Source organism: Fopius arisanus, unplaced genomic scaffold, assembly GCF_000806365.1.
Source record: "Fopius arisanus strain USDA-PBARC FA_bdor unplaced genomic scaffold, ASM80636v1 scaffold00060, whole genome shotgun sequence".
NCBI classification, from domain to species: Eukaryota; Metazoa; Arthropoda; class Insecta; order Hymenoptera; family Braconidae; genus Fopius; species Fopius arisanus.
Window position 1 is genome coordinate 741,272 of NW_011887799.1, and position 19,634 is coordinate 760,905.

Here is a 19,634-nt window from a genome sequence, read left to right on the forward strand (position 1 = left end):
AAATGAAGGAAATGAATGGAAACTTTCTCGAGAATTCCTTTCCACGCACTTTGGCGCTTCCCGTGAAAGTCCTATAATGCGCGAGTGAAATTGAAGGTCACGAAAAAACCCAGTAAGAATAGTAAATGTACGAATATTCATACTTCCTCGTAAAATTCAATCAATTTTCCTCATTTCTAATAAACAAAAATTACTCACATTTGTGGACCAGTCTATCCATTTTCCTCTTAGGTCGGCAGTAGGTTTCCAAATCGTTCCAGGTACAGGGGGCTGTGCAGCACTCCTCAATAATTCCCTTACTAGACTGACGATTGCTGGGTACATTATCTGGATCAGGCTCATCCATGGGACCATTGAATCCTCGTCCAGCACAAACGACCTCCAAAATTTCCACCAATCTCCTAGCACAGTATCTCTCACCAGAGGGATGACCATCAACGGAGGAGGTATTCAGCAAGAGGAATCCCAAGAAAAAGCACATCCCTCTAAGCATCACCAGCTGAAACATGCTCCCGTGAGCCTGAAATAAAAAATCATTGAGTATCCGCCAGTGGAATTTATTCGAACAATTTTTAACAATGATTTCATCGATTGTTTTTCTCTTCACTTCTTTATTATTGATCTGTTGGCACTTACTCGGTACAACTCGACTGAATGAATGAATTGGCGTTCAGCGATGTTGTTGCTCCTTCACGGGACTGCCTGTGCGGTCGAATGAGACAGGTCTGGACAGCTCTAGAGCCCAACTATGTCTAGCAGACCGACGAGTATATTCTCACCATGAAACCCACGGATGGTTGAGTGAAAAATGGTCAAAATAAATTATAGAACGAGGAAAGCGCTCAAAAGAGATGGAAGATACACTATTGCCACGTTTTTTTCTCTCAGACCGTTATGAATCTCATTTTCATTTGCAGCGGCAAATGATTATGGGAATTAATCCAGTAATATTTTAGTACTTCGCTAATATAATAAATACAATGATTATATTATTGTCATTGTTGTTGGGCAAAGCGGGAGTTTTAATATCATGAAAATGTTCGGATCAAAAAACGATTGATGTTTCGGAGAATAATTCCATATTCGTTAATATTTTTTTAGTGATTATTAAAACCGATGGAAAAGGACTTGACGAGTGTATGGGCAGGTGCTCCGAGAACACATGTCGCAGTGAAATTAATTATTGGGAGGACAGCGGTCGTTGTGGGGAGTAATGTCAAAAAAAAAATGAAAAAAACATTCCATTTATTTTGAATAATTTACTAAAATCGGTGGAGAGTATTCACTTATCCGCTGCTTTGAAATAATGACTTACCAATTAATAAAGCGATTCTATTGAATATTTATGAAATAGTCTGCATGGGCCTCCGATGGGAACATATTTTATTGAAACACAAGTTGATAAAGCAAATCCATTACATGTAGAATCAATAGTTTAATTTATTTCATTCTCATCATTCATTATCACTATATCACCTACTACAGTCTAATAATAAATATGATCATGTCCAGTACATAAATCATATATTTACACAGGCTCATTCACGAGTTAGAGGCCATTATTTTACGTATTCTGCAGCATTCGTTCGGTTTAATCATGTCTCTCTAGAAGTCAACACATCTCAGTCGCCTCGTCACTACTCTTTCAAACTTTGTACATATCTTTACAGTTGTCAATACGTTTAATTTAAATCGTTAGTGTGATCACCACACGCTCTTCATTAATTCGACCAGTCTTCCAGGGCTCAATCTCAATTATTTCTCCTCTTTTAGTTTTTGTCATCCATGATGCTAAAAAATTGTCCTCAATCAAAACATTATCTTTATAATATAATAGGTATTAGTGAGATCGATTAAGAATTTTTTATTAACGTTACATTTATACAAAGTTATTTCGATTAATTTACGTCACTATAACTCTACATACATTTCCTATGCCGTTTAATATTTGGTATTGAGTTTATAATATTTCTTTTCTTCGTAATCATCAGTACGGTTTTGTCAAATACATACATTTGTCGGTTTCGCGTCCACTGTGCTATCGAGGCAATTTGATTTCGCTCAAATGAAAACAACTAATTAATCATTTATTGACTTTCATCCTTCTGCCACTAACTCTGTGGTATCGAATTATTGTAATGGATTTTTTTCGTTCCATCGACATGTTTGTTTAGAGAGGTGTTTCCTTGCGCGTCTCAGCTTTCCACTGGAATCCATTGACTCGTGTTGTTATTGGTTTGTTTCGATTTGTTGCATTTTCAAATCCATTTCGAACTCCAGCGACAAGCCTCATTGCCGGATTTGTCACCAAACCATTTCGTTTGGGTTTCGAATGGCCACTGGAACATGCAATTTATATGAGTATTTAAACGAATGGATTTCTTCAATTTTTTCTGTACCTCGATTTTTTACTCACCTCGATGTAACATGATCAGACGTATGTTTAACGTTGCGTCCTACCCCAGCCCCGGAATTTCCCAAAATAATTCTCATATGCGTATCCCTCGTAAAATGTGTATCAGCTGAGTTCCTCTTATCATCATGCCCATTCTTCTTATCCTTGATTTTGAGCCCCAACATCTCATTAGTAAGTTCAAACGGCTTGGACCCATCATTCTTATCAATGAACTCAGTTTTAATATCAATCGGTTCATAAATAGCCCCAGTATTGTGAAAACCCCCACTCTGTGGTTTATACTGAATACTCTGATTGCCAGTAAGCAATGAGACCCCCAATTGGCTCTGAATAACACTGGCAGCAGTCTGTGCACTTGGTGGACTAGTATTCGTAGGTGAATACGGAATGAGACTGTCGCTGAGTGGTGAATGTGGCGGTGAAGCATAAATGGGAGATTGTGGTTCGCTTTTCAATGGTGACAGGAGTTTGCTGAGCGGTCGGCTTTTTACACCTCTCGAGCACTGCTGCAACTGTTGGGTAAAGGACAGAGGTGCTTTGATCACCTGATTCACCATAGGATTTTGACTGAATTTGCCCTGATCACTCTTAGTGGAGCCCGTCAAATTACTACTGGATTTGCTATTGCTCGAGTTATTTCCCAGAGACACACAGCTACGTCTCTTGGTTGAGTCTGGTGACTCAGCGGGACTGTACTGTGTTGAGAGTGGATTGAGAATAGCTGATGAGGGTTTTGTTTCAGCTGTTGAATTTGAAGTTACAGAAGTTGCAGAACTGCTGCCACCTCCGTTAATACCAGGTCTGATGCTTCTTTGATTAGCTGAGTGCTCCTCGAGTAGTCTGACAACGGTATCATGACCACTCTTAGCAGCAACTTTAATGGCATTTCTGCCGCAGTGATCTGAATGACTGGGATCTGCTCCATGATTCAGGAGGGCTCTGACACAGTGCTCGTGACCCTCCTGTGCAGCTATACCCAGGGCTGTCGCTCCCTGATTGCACGTATGATCTGGTGTAGCTCCGTGCTCCAGAAGAATTCTTACGATTGCAGCGTGTCCCTGCCATGCAGCTGAGTGCAGAGGCGTTCTGTTCTCATTGTCACAGGCATTGACACTAGCTGTACCGCCTGTCAGCAGCAGTGCTACCATTTCGTCGTGACCCTGCCAGGCTGACACGTGCAGTGGTGTTCTACCCTCCGAGTCACGACTCTCAACGTCCGCGTGCGCATGCTCCAGCAGAAATTTTGCCATTGCCAGGCGATTTTCCAGTGCCAGAATGTAAAGTGTACTTCTACCGTCTGCATCCTTGGCATTAATGTCTGCACTGTGAGCCAATAGCACTCGAACTGTCTCGTAGTGGCCTTCAAGTGCAGCAAGTCTAAATGAGACAGTGGATTTAGGACAATTCGTAGATGACGGGAATATTCTTATGAGATTACTATTTATTATCACTATGTATTTTCTTAACCACCTCAACGGCCACAGAAAACTCCTTCGTGGGATAATTATGCGATCATGATTACCAATAACTACAACTTAGTTTACAATACAACAGATTCATTGTTTTATTATGACAACTCATTCTAGCAATGAGGACTTTAGATCTTTCTTAATTACCAGAAGTATTTACTTTCATATTCTGTAAACTCATCTCTTATCAACGTTTGAAAGTACCTCAAAGCGGTTTTGCCGTCGTGTGCATGCTGATCGATGGGCGCTCCGTGCTGTACCAAGAGTCTCTCAACGAGAGCTGTGTGCCCCTCTTGGGCAGCCAGCATTAATGCCCCCTTTCCATCGTTATCAACGTCATCAACTTTGGCACCAGCCTCCAGTAACGCCTCGCACACATCCAAATGTCCCTCGAATGCCGCATAATGCAAAGGAGTCCAGCCGGAATTATCTCTGTGCTGTTCATCGAGACCTGTTTTAAAAACAATAACAGTTGAACATTTTTAAAACAATTTCCACTCTCTTGAAAATGATCCTATCATTAAAATGAAAAATCCATTGTCTCTCTCCTCATTACTAAACTTTTCATTGTTCCTCGGGGGTAAAAAAACGTAATGATGTCATTTTAATTAATGGGTGAATTACAGTGAATAAAACCTTGCCTCTATCGAGCAGCTGTTTCACAACGTCAGTGCCCCCTTGAGCTGCAGCCACACTTAACACCGTTCTTCCTTCATTATCTATACTGTCGACATAACAGCCCCAGAACAATAGCAGTGCAACGACAGACCCATGACCCATACTAGCTGCTGCCCACAGTGGTGTTCTTCCTGTCGCGTCACAATGATCAACATCCGCCTCGTACTCCAGGAGTAATTCACAAACATCCCGGTGACCTTCGAAAGCCGCCACCAACAGTGGTGTCATACCGTCCTTGTCCTGATGATCTACCGCAGCCCCTCTCTCCAGTAATATCGTAACCACCTGGAAGAGATCAATTTCTCCTTAATTCCTCCATTTATTCACAACATTATTGACCGATAACTGCTGGTCGGCCGACATCGAGGCAATTGAATTTTAGCGGATCCTGAATTGTTCCCCTTATTTTTTTAAATTATATAGACAGATATAAAATCATAACTAACTGGCGGTTGAGTTCAGAGAATTTATACAATTCTCACTATTTGTTTATGGAATTAGGCTGAAAGTTGCCGAGAAACTTTTGCTGATTAAAGTTGAAGTATGCAAAGTTCTGAAAAATTCACATATTTTTACGGATTAGAGAGGATTTTCTCATAAAAGAAATCTCCGATATTTGCGGAGAGTCCAGAACCGTTTGCTAAACCCGCATCACTCGTTTGCGTTACCGCAAATGCATGATGTCAAAGATGTAGTTAAAGCAGTTGAAGGCGTACTCATTTAGACTTGGCTGGTTGATTTTCACTGACCTTTGCATAACCGTGGTTGGATGGTACACAGAGTGCGGCGACGCTGAGGGCAGTTCTCCCATCGCTGTCAGCATGATCGATCTTGGCACCAAAGTCCAACAGATGCTCAACAATTTCACTGTGGCCCATGTAAGCTGCGGCTATCAGTGCGGTTCTACCCTCATCGTCTGTTCTATTGACATCAGCGCCGTGTTGAAGTAACGCCTTGACAATGTCCTCGTGACCACCCCATGCAGCAGCACGAAGTGCTGTCCTCTGATCCCAATCAGCGCAGTCAACCATTGCCCCGTACTCCAGTAACATTTCAACGACCTTCAGATGGAATTAATTGTCACGTTTTATACGGGTTTTGATGATCGATAATCACCAGTGAATAAGCATGAGTCAATTCTGTACTCTCCCATTAGTCAAATATATATATTTTGTTTCTGCATTTTTCTTAAATTTCATTATTTAATCCGCCAACTTATGCCCTATTCTGATTTTTACATGTCCCAAGCCTAACCCGAACCGAGAATATTTTACCAACTCCGGCCACCGTCGTCGATTAAAATATTTTTTATATAACTAATTGATTTTAATAGAAAATTACGATAAATCGTTAATTAAAAAAAATGTCATGGGCACATGGTTTATCAACGATATATGATTGCCCCCCGAAAGGCCTGAACTAATTACGAGTACAGGATAAGAACGGGTAATTAGTGAGAGAAATAATAAATAAAACGTGTTAATGAGAGAATAAATGAAGAAAAAAAATAATAATCACACTAACTACATTGGAGTCTGTTTTTGTTGGAGGAATGGTTGGCTGTGAATGTACCTGGGTATGTCCGCCCCAGGCTGCTGCTCTCAGTGCTGTCCAACCGTCGCAATCTGCATGGTCTGCACTGGCTCCTGCAGCAAGTAGTACTCTCACAACGTCAGTATATCCGTGTCTCGCTGCTAGATTCAAAGGTGTCTGGCCGTGACGGTCTGTTGCCTCTAGCTTTGCCTGAGGTACGTGGACGGAAGAGTAGAGAAAAAAAAAATTTATGTAAAATTTCCCGGAAATGATTCACTCGAAATGCATTTTTTTCTCTTGAAAACACCAAATGAACTTTCTACCTGAGGACAAGCAGCCAGAGCAAGTTCTAGGAGCGATGCATTACCGTCGGCTGCCAGAGTATGAAGTACTGTACGTCCACAGGAGTCTGCCTGGTTTATGTCTCCACTTTCACCGAGTAATTCAGTCAGAGGCTCTCCAGGGGATTCATCTATGGGGCTCACGTCCTGCGAGACCTGAGAACAGATATCGTGAATAGATATTTCTTGTTATCGAGGTTTTCCTTGGGGAGGGCAATTTATGGAAACCGGAGGGGAACGGAACAAAATCAATTGCAATTGTGGCCATTTTTCGCATGCTTTCGATTCGTTACTTTCTATTCCGATGAAATTCATTATTCAAAGTTTCACGTCATAAATACGTTTCGATGGTTTAGTCAGATTTTGTGAGAAAGTTGAAAGTCTTTGTAGATTTTTATGGTGAAGAGTGATGAATTCATCAAAGGAGAGAGAAAGGGTGGTGAGTCACTTGAGATAATGGATTTAGAGAATTTCGTTTGGAAATTATTGAAAAATTCACCTGACTAGAAGAAACAGGGTCCTTAGATGGCTCATCCTCGACAACTTTCTCGGATGGTTTGGCCCCGGCATCGATAAGCAGCCTTAACAATTTGAAGTCCTGTCTGGGCCACATCAGGCACTCAGGGCTGTCCAGATAGCAGTCCTCGATGGGTACTCTACTCCCAATCATCCAGAGTGTCTGAAGAGTGTGAGGATCAAGGTTGCACAGATTGCCCCCGACATTAGTAAGTGATCTCTGCAAATGTTGTCCCAACACACAGATCTCATCGGGTGTAAGTTCAGGGCCTCTTAACGTATAGTGGCCAGCCAACATGGCATGTCCCTCAGCTGCCGAGCAAAGATATTTCTGCGTACAATGCTTGACATCCAAAAGCCATTCTGCAAAGCTATGATGAAAGAGCATAAGTGCACCAGCCCGTGACACAGAAATAACTCGCCTCAGCAGGTGAAGTCTTCGATTGAAATCTTCAATAGTAATGGTCGAGTGGGCTGTCTTCACGCACTTGTAAAGTATCTCCTGAGTAATGGGCAATTTAGCAGCCAATATGACATTGAGCAGAGGCTGAACTTTGGCAAATTGTTTTCTACTGAATAATCTCTGGCACAGCCACAGATAAAGTCCATTTAAAGTGCCAGGTATTTCTCTGACTTCTCTCAGAACAATGAAATTTTCAGCTACACCATCCAGCACTTTTTCCAGATAAAGAAAGCAACCGTTACTCTTTATGTGCAACTGATTCAGCATCTCCGCTGTGTCCCTCGAGATGTGCTGTCTCAGTGCGACTTCCTCATCGAGTCTCGCAAGAATGTACTGCTGTACATCACGTACAACTTGACTCTTTCTCAAATCATCCAGTGATATTTTACGAAATCCCGTAAACATCCTGGAAATCGTTTTACTCTGCCGTCTAGCTGTACATACGAGCAGCAGCCATTGGGGAAAGAGATGATGATGATTAGCGAGTAATTCGGCTATTGTTCTGCTTACGTTGTCATTCTCACGTCGTGAATCTCTGGTACCAGTTTGCGGTGGATTAAGTATTTGTCCCTCGTCTATTGAATCGACGAGTAGAAAGAGACAGTTCTTAGGCGGTTCTACCTCCAGTAGAGGAAAGAGGAGGGCTTTTTTCAGGGCATCGTCTGGATCCCTGTCCAATACGTCATGCTGAAGAGCCGCATGAATGTCCGGATCAGTCCTGAGTTTTTCAGCATAAGCCTCGGCCACTGCCTCCTTCGATGAGGATGGCGCAGATATTGTACTCGCTGGTGGTGATGTGGGTGACGACAAGTGAATTCCATCAGTGCTTGCTTGTAAAATTTGGGCAACTAATGATCTGACGAATTGAGCTGGTGACAGAGAGGCTTCGCTTCTCGCTTGACAAAAGTGTCTTGCCAATAATCTTCTGTTCAGGGATCTCTGGTGTCTTGAACTCGCTGATGTCGATGGCCAGGCGAGTTCAGCGCACAGAGCTGTTTTACCACTTCCTGGACCACCGACAATCAGGGCACCACACGTTTTCGAGGCTGGACGCTGCTCCAGGCAGTGGGAAAGTTTCATAAATGCCCACTCTCTACAGAAGAATCGCTTCTTCTCGATCACTGGTGCTGCCATGATTCTCTGATAATAATTATCCCTCGGATCTCTCTACAAATTCTCTATTAATTTATTCAGCTGTGGAATAATTGAGTGACTGACACGTCTCATTCTCGAATCTTTTCAAATAAATTCGTTCTTGCCGGTTGAATGAAAAAACTGACAAGAAGAGTTTAATTTGGCGTTTTTGTTCTCGGTTGCACTAAGAAAAATATGTGATGTCTGGGGCACGGTGCTCTGAGCCCCAGGGGGCTCTGCAGTTTCCTCGGCCTCCATTCAGTTCTCTCATCGCCTCGTACTTGACATCCTGCTGGATTTTTGGCACTGCATTCTCGCTGGGGAATTTTTCTGTAACACACGGGAAAATAAAACGGTATTATCGGATGGATGGTAATGCCACTGGGAAATATTTTACTGGGGACTTGTAGCTTCATCCGGAGTTATGGTGGGATCAAATCGTATATAGAACCGTGTATTGGAAAGATATTTGGTGTTGAGCTCGGTCTGCAGACACTGAAATTCTACTCTGGGGACAGCCAGGGCTATTCGAATCTGAGGTATCGATAATTCAGGTGCATTTATTTTATCGCACATTTTTCGAGACCTCGTACTTTCTCAATTAATTATTTTCCCATTAAACCATTTCTACTCTGACCTCAGCATGGTGAAATTGAAAATATTCATTAGGGAAGTGATAAAGTGATAAGAATCAAATTGGAAATCTTTCTTAAGGACCGGTTGGATTATCTGGAAAAGATAATTTACTCCAAAATTGGGATTCCTAATTACTCTGGCAATTAATGGTTTTTTTTTCAATAATTGGCGGAGTAATTAGGAATCCCAATTTTGGAGTAAATTATCTTTCCGAGATACTCCATCCGGCCTTTAATTTTGAAATCAATATCCACTGAGTTCAATTGGTGTTGAATAAAATAAGAACTACAATTTTCTCGGTCTGTTTAGAAAGAATAGATAATTATTGAGAGAAATTTTATTTTGTCTGCGCGGACAGGTCTTCCAGATGAGACTGCAGATTATCGGCAAGAATTTTGATAATCGATCCTTTAAAGCGATGAATATCTGTAATAATCGTGGGGACTAGACGAATTTCACAGTTGCGAGGGGCACACGTGGAATTATCTGCCGAGGGCGCAAGAAGTGGGAGGGAAGCCAAAATTACGATGGTGGATAGGGGTTGTATGGAAGGATGATAAACCAGTTTCGCTAATGAGAAGCGGAGATGTAGATAGCAAGTCTACCCTACATCCACTCGGTAATCTTTGGCGCTTCCTGTCCTCCCACAACTTTCGACTTTTTACGATTTCCATTCCTTCTCTCACTTTTTATACTGGGCTCGGAGGATTTTCTTCGTTATTTGATAAAAAATAGACGTGGAATAATCCGGATTTCACATTCTCTTACAATTTCTACCAAAAAAATGTAATTTTTACGCTAATCCGGCATTACTACAACTTTTTTTAGGTGATGCTGCGGTAAAAAATGGTTTTTTTGGGGGGAAAATTGAGGGAGAAAATTTTTTAACAATTTGGGACTTTTGAGAATGAATTTTTGTCGTGTGGAGTGAATGGAATTTATGGAATTGCGGAGAGGGAAAAGTGCCGGTTGCAACACTCGAGGTAATTACTGAATTTTGAACAGCGTGTCCGAGGGAAATGCTGACTGTTTACCAGAACGAATTGGCAGGTACAGTGCATTCGAGTACATATATACAGCACTTGGAGATGTATATGATAAGGTGTGGGGCAAATTGACGCGCAATGCCACAAGCACTCCCTTGATTTCCCTAATGACTATAAAGAGACTCGGCAGGTTACACCAGTATTATTACTTCACTGGCTCTCAGTAACGTCTGAACAGTTTCATCCTGGTTGTATAAATATTAATCGTTAATCAGTCCTGCCTCGTACTTTCATCAACTACCAATTTACCACATCCCAGACTAGAAAAAGAACAGAGGATTATTATTGATTCGTAAATTTTGCTAGCTGTCTCCAAAATCCTCCAAGCTCCCCAGATATATGCAAAAGGAATTGAGAAATTGAGCTAGTTGTTGCTCCGAGAATAAAAAACTATTCATCAAGATGGAAGAGTCTTTGAGAGTTGCCTTGAAGCCGATGAATTCTTCACCCTGTCCTAACGAATAAATCTCCCAATTCCGCTGAATCCCGAGGTTTCACCCTCCAATGATCCTCCAAGGTTCCAAAGAATTGAAATTTTCCCATTCCAAATCTTCAAGGGGGAATGGCTCCTCCGTTCCTTGAACAATGAAAGGTCCCCAGTCTCAAAAGGTATAAAGAAAGCAGAAAAAACGATTGGATATTAAAACGTCAGCAGAACCAACAGAATGAATTTTCATATTGCCAAATACATAATTACCACAAAAATCACGTAAAATCTACGACAAACTGTTCTATCCCTAATTAATTAACCTGCATCGATTGAACTGATCAAAGTTAGGGATGCAGACATAATTTCCTTTGAATTTTTCTAGTGGACAAGAGAAAATTAGCATTGGCATAATGCAGAGGGTCTGAGTGTCTTGGACTGTGCGTCTAGACATAATGACGGTAACCCCTCGAATCAGATGAGTTCCAAGTGGTTAATAAAGTTTGCTGTACCTGGTGGAACCTATCCACTAAGGCATAATTCTGTCCCTGGTTTTCTCCCTCAACAAGAGGTACGAAGTCGATGAGTAGCCGCACCCTCAAGTGAACTCGATTAATTATGCGTGGAAAGTTCAATGCCTCGAGGAATTCGAGGATTAATTAATTAATCTTATTTAATTAATTTTCAAGGGACGATTGATATTGATTGACTGGACTTTTAATATCGTGGAATACAATGAATAATGCAGGACCACCTTGGAAATACCAGATTCCCTTCGGTCGTTCGGCAAAAAAGGAGAGACAAGAGGATTTCGTTTAATGATAAATATAATGTCTTGTTAAATTATTAACGACTGATTACGTGGTCGATAAAGATATTTGAATTCTGAAATGGTATTATTACCTATTTCATTTGCTGGTTGTGGATAACGAGGTACGTGCGAAGGATGCTGGCTTGTAGAATCCGACATTGGCTCATAAACCAGAGGCCAGTAAATGCCGTATTTGGCGAATTGTGCAAGTTAAGCCAAGATTGAAACGAGGGACTGTTATGTCTGAGGGTCAGGACCCGATTAGCTTGTGGAACGTGTTCAACTGCTCCTATTCTGTTTTGTATCTCCATGAAATGACCAATCGGTATTATATGGGCTTTTGTTAAATATTTATCTTTTCTTGAGAGGATTCCTCATGTTCTAGATGATGATGAGATTCAAGGCCTCAATTTTTTTTTCTTTCAAATTCTAGACCTATCGATTTTCGATATCACAACATTTAAATCTCGATGAAACCGTCTTCAGGGAGTCGAGGAGTTCTGAGTGTTATCGATACATCGAGTCGTTTTACTGATAGAACCTAGTGGAATAAGAGGATTGGGGAAAAGACCGGAGGGAAAGTGGAGGACTTGGAGGAGTCATTGAAAAGTTTCCATTCCTTGGACCCCCGGGGCACGACAATTCATCGAAATTGATTGCATTACCGCGATACATTGAGTGGACAATAAGTGATATTGAAAGAGGGGTCGACCCTATTTGTTTCCACGAGTTGTCCGCGTGTTACGTGTTCTCAATTATAGCTCACTCATTGATTATAATGCCCGGTGACTTGAAACACGCTCATGAGAGCGTAATTTCACCCCGTCATACTGTGCATTCACTCACGTGAGGATTCACTTACACCCGTGTGCATTATACGCGTGCAATACTTCCGGTCGCTGCGCACATTAATCGACACCATACGAAGAAAAATTTCCAATAAAATTCACCCCGACGTTCACCAGAAAATCGGAGTGGAATTACATAATGCCGAGAAGAAATGTCGATTTTTCGCTCAATTTCCACTCAGATTTTACCCCGAAAATTTTTTCATCGGTATCGGATAATAAAAATGTCCGGTAAAAGACAGATTAACCATCACTGAACTGGAATTACGGATTTGGAGTGGGTTAACTGGATAAGATCTGAGGAAAAACGGTCCAGGAACCTGAGGCTGACATGTACATAAGCACCAAGGAAACTCGAGTTACAAACAATGGAAACTCGGACATCCACCGGGTACATATCGCGAACAAAGTTTCCCGCTTATGTTTTACGACTTATGGTATTTACCCATAGTTTCAACTAAGAAGCTTTTTCATTGTGTCACAAACACACGGTTTTCCCATTCTTTCTTTTCGCTGAGTAGGTGCATCGGATATGGGTTTAACGAGATTTTCGTGTTCTTAGTTTCACGATTTTACATCGAGGTGAAAAAGAATTGCAGCCACAGTGAGGAAATTCTCACTTCAAGTAATTCCTTGTATGAATGAGGTTCATGTAAATTCACCAGTGGTTACAGGAGCTGTGAAGAGATTTGCGTGCCTCAATGTACCTTTTGTTCTCGACCTAATTATATTATGCATTCTAAATGCAAAATTACGCAAGAGAGGCCGATTTAAAGGACAGACTGCACTATTCACGATTTTTCATTTGTAATACCACAAGAGCTTCAAAATCATCGGATATTTGTCAAGTCGAAAAAAAATTCATGTAAGAAAATTCAGGCACTGGAACGAAACTCTAAATTAAGAAATGAAAAATCTATAATTAAATTTAAAGTTTCAGTTTGACGGGAGGTTAATGCCCTCATCTGATGACATTGTCGAAATATCGTCAAGAAAGTCTACGATTTCACTATTTATTTAATTCCACACTTGATTAATTGTTATTCTGTTGATAATGGCACGTGGAACCGCATTGTGCGATTTCTGGGCCAGAAGGTAAAAAGAAAATAATTATTGGTGAATTCGTATTGCCAACCTGTGCGCAGTGGAAACAATCTGAGAATCGACGGTTCAACAAGAAAAAAAAAGCAGATGAAAAAAAAAAGCCCCTGCGGTCGATTGGGCATCGGAATGAAATGGTAGACACATGATGAGGGAAAATAATTGGATTGAGTGATACAATTTTTCGGGGTATAAACCGCTAGCGGTTTGTCGAATGAGTTCATTTATTTATGATTTTTCCGGCTTCAATCAATTTAATTGGAGTATTATATCATCAAGACCATGAGTGTTTGCAATTTCCAGAAGAATGCATTCCATATTTACTCTATCCGAAAAATAATAACAATCATGATCAATTTTTTCTAAGATTCATCTTAGGAAATTTTTCTTTGATACAACAAATGTAATTAATTAGTGATTACTTCCTGAAAATTTCAGGAGATCAGTTTCACAAAGAAATTATTATAAATTAATTATCGGAACGACGGAATTGATTGGAAGATGTAATTATTTGATAATGACTTTTTTTTCTGGAGGAAAGGAGAATTCCAAGGCAAAGCAGTAAGTGGCGCTGGAAAAATGATTGATGGAAAAAAAAAGTCCAAGGCTCAGTGTCCAGCTGGTCAAATTAATATCTTGGTACATGGAGTGTGTGAGTCACTCACTTGACAGAGTCAATGAGGCTTCTGTCGTTCTGAATTGTACAGCCCACAAAAGGAATTTAGAGCGAATGAAAAATACGAGAGCAACGTGATAAATATATTTTATGGTTGTACTGATACCAGTGGATTTTTTTCATCAATTCGGTGTGGAGTTATCGCAAAATCTGGAATAAGGGGGTCACAGTAGCTGGGACAATTGAGGTAATAACAATACTCTGCTGGACACAATGGAGATGACAATGAAACAGACATAATGGAGTTGATGCATCCGCTGAAAGCCTGAGAATTCTAGGGGCCATCAAACTTTTTCTCACCCATTTGTCTTCAGAAGTCTGAACTAACACGTGCAATCCCATCAATCCTAGACCTTGTCACATAATTTTTAAAATAACTCCTAGAAATACTAACAATTCCTCAAAACTTTCAATTTATCAATTTTTCAATTATTCGTCCATTTATTACTACTCCTCTCGCTGAAGTTATCATCGCAGTTCCGAAAAATCAGTGATTCTGTGGAATTTCATCACAATTTGAATAATCATTGAATAATAATCCTGAATGGAGTGACAGTGGAGTGGAATATCTCGTTATCATGGGAATTCATCAGGGTCTCTTCCTCCAGATAGCGATAGAAAGGTACTTCGGGGACACATAAATGTGATCGCTCACTCGTCCCTTTAAATATTGAAATTACCGAGTTATTAGATTGCGATAGCTATCTGTCCACCTACCCAGTGCTTGTATAACTGATACACACCTGTGTAATAACTCCTGTGTATGTATGTTTCAATTATATTTCAAACTGGCTCTCAGCGATTTTGCATGGAGATTAAAAACATGTCTCGCTTGGGCTGCACTCTTCGGATTATATAAATTCCATATGGGATATGTAAAACAAATCTCTGTGTATGTAATGGGAGAAATATCTGCGGTATAAAATGTACATACGGTCATGTTCATTGGATCCAATCGAACGGATCAGCCGATTCGAATCATTTCGAAAAAAAAAAAATTATTTCTCCCTCCATTCCCACAATAAAATCGCCTTGTGATTATAATCCGGGCTGAGGCCAAATAAAAAATTGAAATTCGGGGAGAATGAGTCGTTTTCATTCAGAGTTCATCTAGTTTTAATTAATATTAATTAATGAATGAAATATTACCGAACGAATAACGCAGTTGTTAATTATTGAACAGAAATAATTGATGTTTTCGCTTATTTGGATTAGTATTGCTATAGAGTTGTGGAATTTTGGATTTAACCGGTAAAAATATTAAAAAGTTGTATGAAAAATTTCGGATGATCTTGAATCCACCAACACGAGGCAATTAAACGGTTTACTGAACTGCCTAATTGATTTTCCCTGGTGCTAATCTTTACGCCCCTTTACTTCCTCGTTATCCCCGAGAAGCAAAACTGCAAAATGAGTGTGTCTCGGGTAGACTTTAATCATTCCTATCCCAGTAGAAAGTTGGATAGAAATTTGTGAATTTAGCCTGAGGGCAAAGGGTGTATTAACTCAAGACGGACTTCCGGTTGGAGCATAAGATTATAAAAGAGGGATGGATCAGGGGTATGAGATGAGGCGAATGAAGGGTAAAACATGGAGACACCGATAGTACAAGGACACCATCGTACCACAATTTCGGTGATTAATATTTACGCGACGTTGGGGATAATTATTCTGAGACCCCAACTTCACCGCTGAGTTTAAGACAAACGAGGCTGATTACGACCTGAGGAATTTACATTATTCCCCGTTCTATCTCACTATTCTCACGTAATCTTTAGTATCCCCTGATTGGCCAGGGAATCCAGCAGAAATAAATCGTATTTCAGATTATTTTCACGGCGTTCAATACTCATTAAACTATTTCCGTTGCCCTGACATTTTTTTCTTTAATTATTCCCTGAAAAGTCCCAGATATCCGGAAAATTGGGTAAATATAGGAAGGAATGACTTAAATTCCTCAGTTTTTCAGACCTCGCAAGACAACATCAATATTCCAGCAGAATAATGCAGCAAAAAAAAAATCGGTTTTACCCCCGAGCACGAAAAATCTCCATTCCAGAATAATCCAAGTGGAGTGAGGCCGATAACAGGTACCCCGGAACCTCAATTTCGAAGAGATTAACTTCTTCATCAGTCTAGTCTATAAAAAATTCCACTAAAAGCCAAGGGTTAAAAAATGAAATGAAAAAGTTGGAAAAAATTGGCAAAGCACTGGCAACTTTTTAACCCAGAGGCTTTCTAGCCCCTTCAGAAAGAAGAGCCATCCATTAAAACGATCGTGCAGCTTATCGGAATCAACTACGAAACTGAGATAATTCAATTCCAAGTCACAGTCTTCCTCAGCTTCAAATTTTCCCCTCATCCTAAACCCCTCATTCCCTGATAAATTGAAGACAATTCAAGACCAAAAAGCAACACACATCCGGCAATTCTTGAATCTGCGTGTCTGGGCTTTAGATTTCGACTCAACCCTCGAACTCAGGAGAGCCGAGGGAATTTTATCTTCATACCCGTACCATTCACTGAATAATGTATTTCCCATTATGCAAACCGTTTCAATATTTCCACCTCAATTTTTCATCTTCCCTCCGTCTCGAGAAATAGATTAATTGATTAACTATTAAATTCCCATTCGATATAGCCTCCAATGGATTGAGATATCACACAAGAGGAATATTTTTCACTTGACTCTCCAGAGTGCTACCTGTTAAATAGCATATGCACCTGGTAAATGGTGTATGTACTTGTTTACGAGGATAAATAAATAAATAAATATGTTGTTGCGTTAAAGATGGAGTATATGCTTTTTTTTTCAACCCACACACTTGCATCCAGGGGTCATGGGGATTTCTTGAATTTTTCAACACTCTTACAGTTTCATTTCCGCCTGGAGGTCCTCAGGGTCCTCCTATGGAGAAATATACCTCTCCTTATAACGCGATTCAGTCTATATTGCTTTTTTCCCAAAGTGGGTATCGGTCGGCCAGAATGTACCTCGAATATCATCACTTATTCACACGGACACTTTAATGTCCCCATGAATATCATGATTAATGTACTGCTGTTTCAATATTATCCAAAAGCAGAAAAATAAAATCAGAAAGTACTTTTTGAATTCGGAAGGTGCTAGAAGAGACACTGCCATTTTCGGATAAGGATACCTCTCATAAAGTGAAGTTACATAAAAAGTTTCGCTGATAAAAATTATGTCTTGAATTAAGACACTTTGTCCCCGTTTTACGACGTTTGTTCAAAAAGGTTTTAAAAGAGGGGACAAAAGCTTTCTAATTGACGTCTTTATATCATATTATTTTCTTCTGAGACACGTTCTTACATTTAAAGTTTGTTTTCTCAACTACCGCTTTTTAAAACTCGAATACCCATTTCTTCGCCCCAAATTTCATCTGATTTTTTATTTACCTCTAGCAAACACGATGGATTGCAGATAATCCCCTGTATTCTAGCTTTAGAATTGCGTATGGAATAACCGAAACTATAAACAGACAGCAATTCTGCTGAATCATTCATACGAGTCTGTCAACCCGTAAATACAGCTATTCCGTGTAAATAACTATTCCGTCCTCATCTTCACATCAAACGAATATTCGTCGAGACTGAAATGAATTTCCAATTTCATCGCTTTAAAGCGGAGATCTACCCTCGTAATCCACAGTTTCATTGGAAAATATGAAATTTTCCAGTAATAATAGTGCAGTAACGCGACAATTCTGTAATCCTGCTACCGGTAATTAATGGCAATGCACTTGATTGACCTCTTTGTCCCAGTCACATGTTAATTGATGGAGCAAGATGAACTTGTAGACACCCACTTCAAATGAGCCAGTTATCGACACTCATGTGCAATTAGTAATGAGTCCTGTCAAAGAGAAGCGACTGAGTGGCAAGTAATGGAGGTGATAGCCCCGGGGAGTAACTTGAATCATCACCGAGAGTGTCATCCAGCACTAAATCGTGTACAAGTTTTTTAATGGCCTGTTTAAAATAATCATCGAGTGATACGTCACACCAGAAATAAAAGACCGAAAATACCTGAGAGTTTGCGTCATTAAAACGTGAACTCACACCGGGTACCAAGGGATGTCCTCTGGATGACTGTACAGACCCGTAGGCGTTTATAGATGCTATCGCAATTTGCACATGTACACTGGGAACCCACGTGCTCATCACTTAACAGGAGAGTTATCTTATTCACCAGACACTCGTCATCCTTGCGCATTCGAGTTTTCAAAACTAGTTCGAATAATCAAAGGGGAGTATTTTAAGACACTTCCAAACCCACACGGCAAAATATATCGGGAGCCGAGAGGTGATAAGTCATTTTGCCTGAGTCTCAGTTTTCTATGAATATTTGAATATTTCAGATAGTTCATTAAACCCTCACCGGCTGGTGCACATATTTTCTTCGTTTTCACATTTTTCTTGGTTGTGATGGGTTTCCCGTCAGCGAGCGACTGTTTCCCTTTTTCAATTCGTTGTGAGTAGTCCTAGAATCCTCCAGTGGTACCAGCAATCAGATGTTACGACGCGATCCTCATCATTTATCAAAAGCCCCATTGAATTATCCAGAATTTCGAGGACTCGGTCTCTTCACGTCACCAAGACCCTCCATTTACTCGTTCATCCGAAATGAATGACACAAGCCATGAGTGCCTACCACGCCTTCCATATGATCAAGTACTGACAAATTAAAATGATCAAAGTGGCTGTTAAAGTGCAAAATTTGTGGAGCACGGGTGCAATGAACCTGCAACCCATATCGCTTTATCGGATCAATTTAATAGTGAAGACACATCTACCCCAGATTCAGCGTTACCATTTTAGGTGCACATAAAGGGGTAAAAGTGGATGCTCTTGTTCACTATCTGGCCTCACAAACTATTCAACAAAGTGGTTATGTCACGTGTTCCATGGAATCGTTCCCATTTTGCAATTCTGCAGGTTTGTTCCATCTCTGCTGGTATTGCGCTTTCTCATCGCATCAGAATTATGCAACGGGTGATGTCAACTTTGCTGCCAGCCTGGAATATCCATTTGCGGAAGTCAGTGGTGTGTGTTTTGTATGGAATGAGTGAGAATTGCTCGACCCATTTTCAACAATACTGCCGACCTGTTTATTATTAGGTGCATAGGAGTTTGTAAAGTCTTTGTGTCATATTCATCAATATGCTCCATGGAAAGTGTTTATTTCTTCATCTATTTCTCCGGGGAAATAATTCTGATAGGTACGGTCTGGCATTGACTTTAGAATTTTAGCTGGTGCATGTGAATATGTGGAGTTGAAGGCCTCGAGGGGAAACCACGGCTTCTGTTTACTGGGGAGAAAATGTAGAGACGAGGGAATAAACCGTGGGCATACGAATTTATTCCAAAAGCATCGCATGAGGATTTTCAAGTTCTTCCGTGAAAATATACTTTAATTGCAGCGGCGACAGTAGCCACGCGGGCGGTGTGTGACTCCAGCGATCACCCAAGCTAAGCAACGCTCAGTTGGGTTAGTACTTGGATGGGTGCCCGCTTA

At 40.5% G+C, this 19,634-nt stretch overlaps 1 protein-coding gene across 3 annotated transcripts in view; it reads right to left on the bottom strand.

The window, feature by feature from the left end:
* Nucleotides 1-1,422: 1,422 nt before the first annotated feature.
* The window catches only part of LOC105268758 (ankyrin repeat domain-containing protein 50), a 40,465-nt gene continuing 22,253 nt past the window's right edge, over nt 1,423-19,634 (bottom strand). The window contains exons 3-11 of one of the 3 annotated variants that reach the window (XR_892368.1): nt 6,937-8,880; nt 6,420-6,593; nt 6,088-6,306; nt 5,313-5,624; nt 4,527-4,848; nt 4,090-4,336; nt 2,417-3,793; nt 2,014-2,339; nt 1,423-1,791 (exon numbers count right to left, since the gene is read on the bottom strand). Coding sequence is in view for 2 of the 3 variants with exons in the window: in XM_011308572.1 (XP_011306874.1) it covers nt 2,171-2,339; nt 2,417-3,793; nt 4,090-4,336; nt 4,527-4,848; nt 5,313-5,624; nt 6,088-6,306; nt 6,420-6,593; nt 6,937-8,550 (4,434 nt within the window). In the remaining variant the exon portion in view is untranslated. Of the gene's footprint in view, nt 2,340-2,416; nt 3,794-4,089; nt 4,337-4,526; nt 4,849-5,312; nt 5,625-6,087; nt 6,307-6,419; nt 6,594-6,936; nt 8,881-19,634 lie in introns of all 3 variants that reach the window. The other 2 variants (XM_011308573.1, XM_011308572.1) reach the window with 2 other exon arrangements.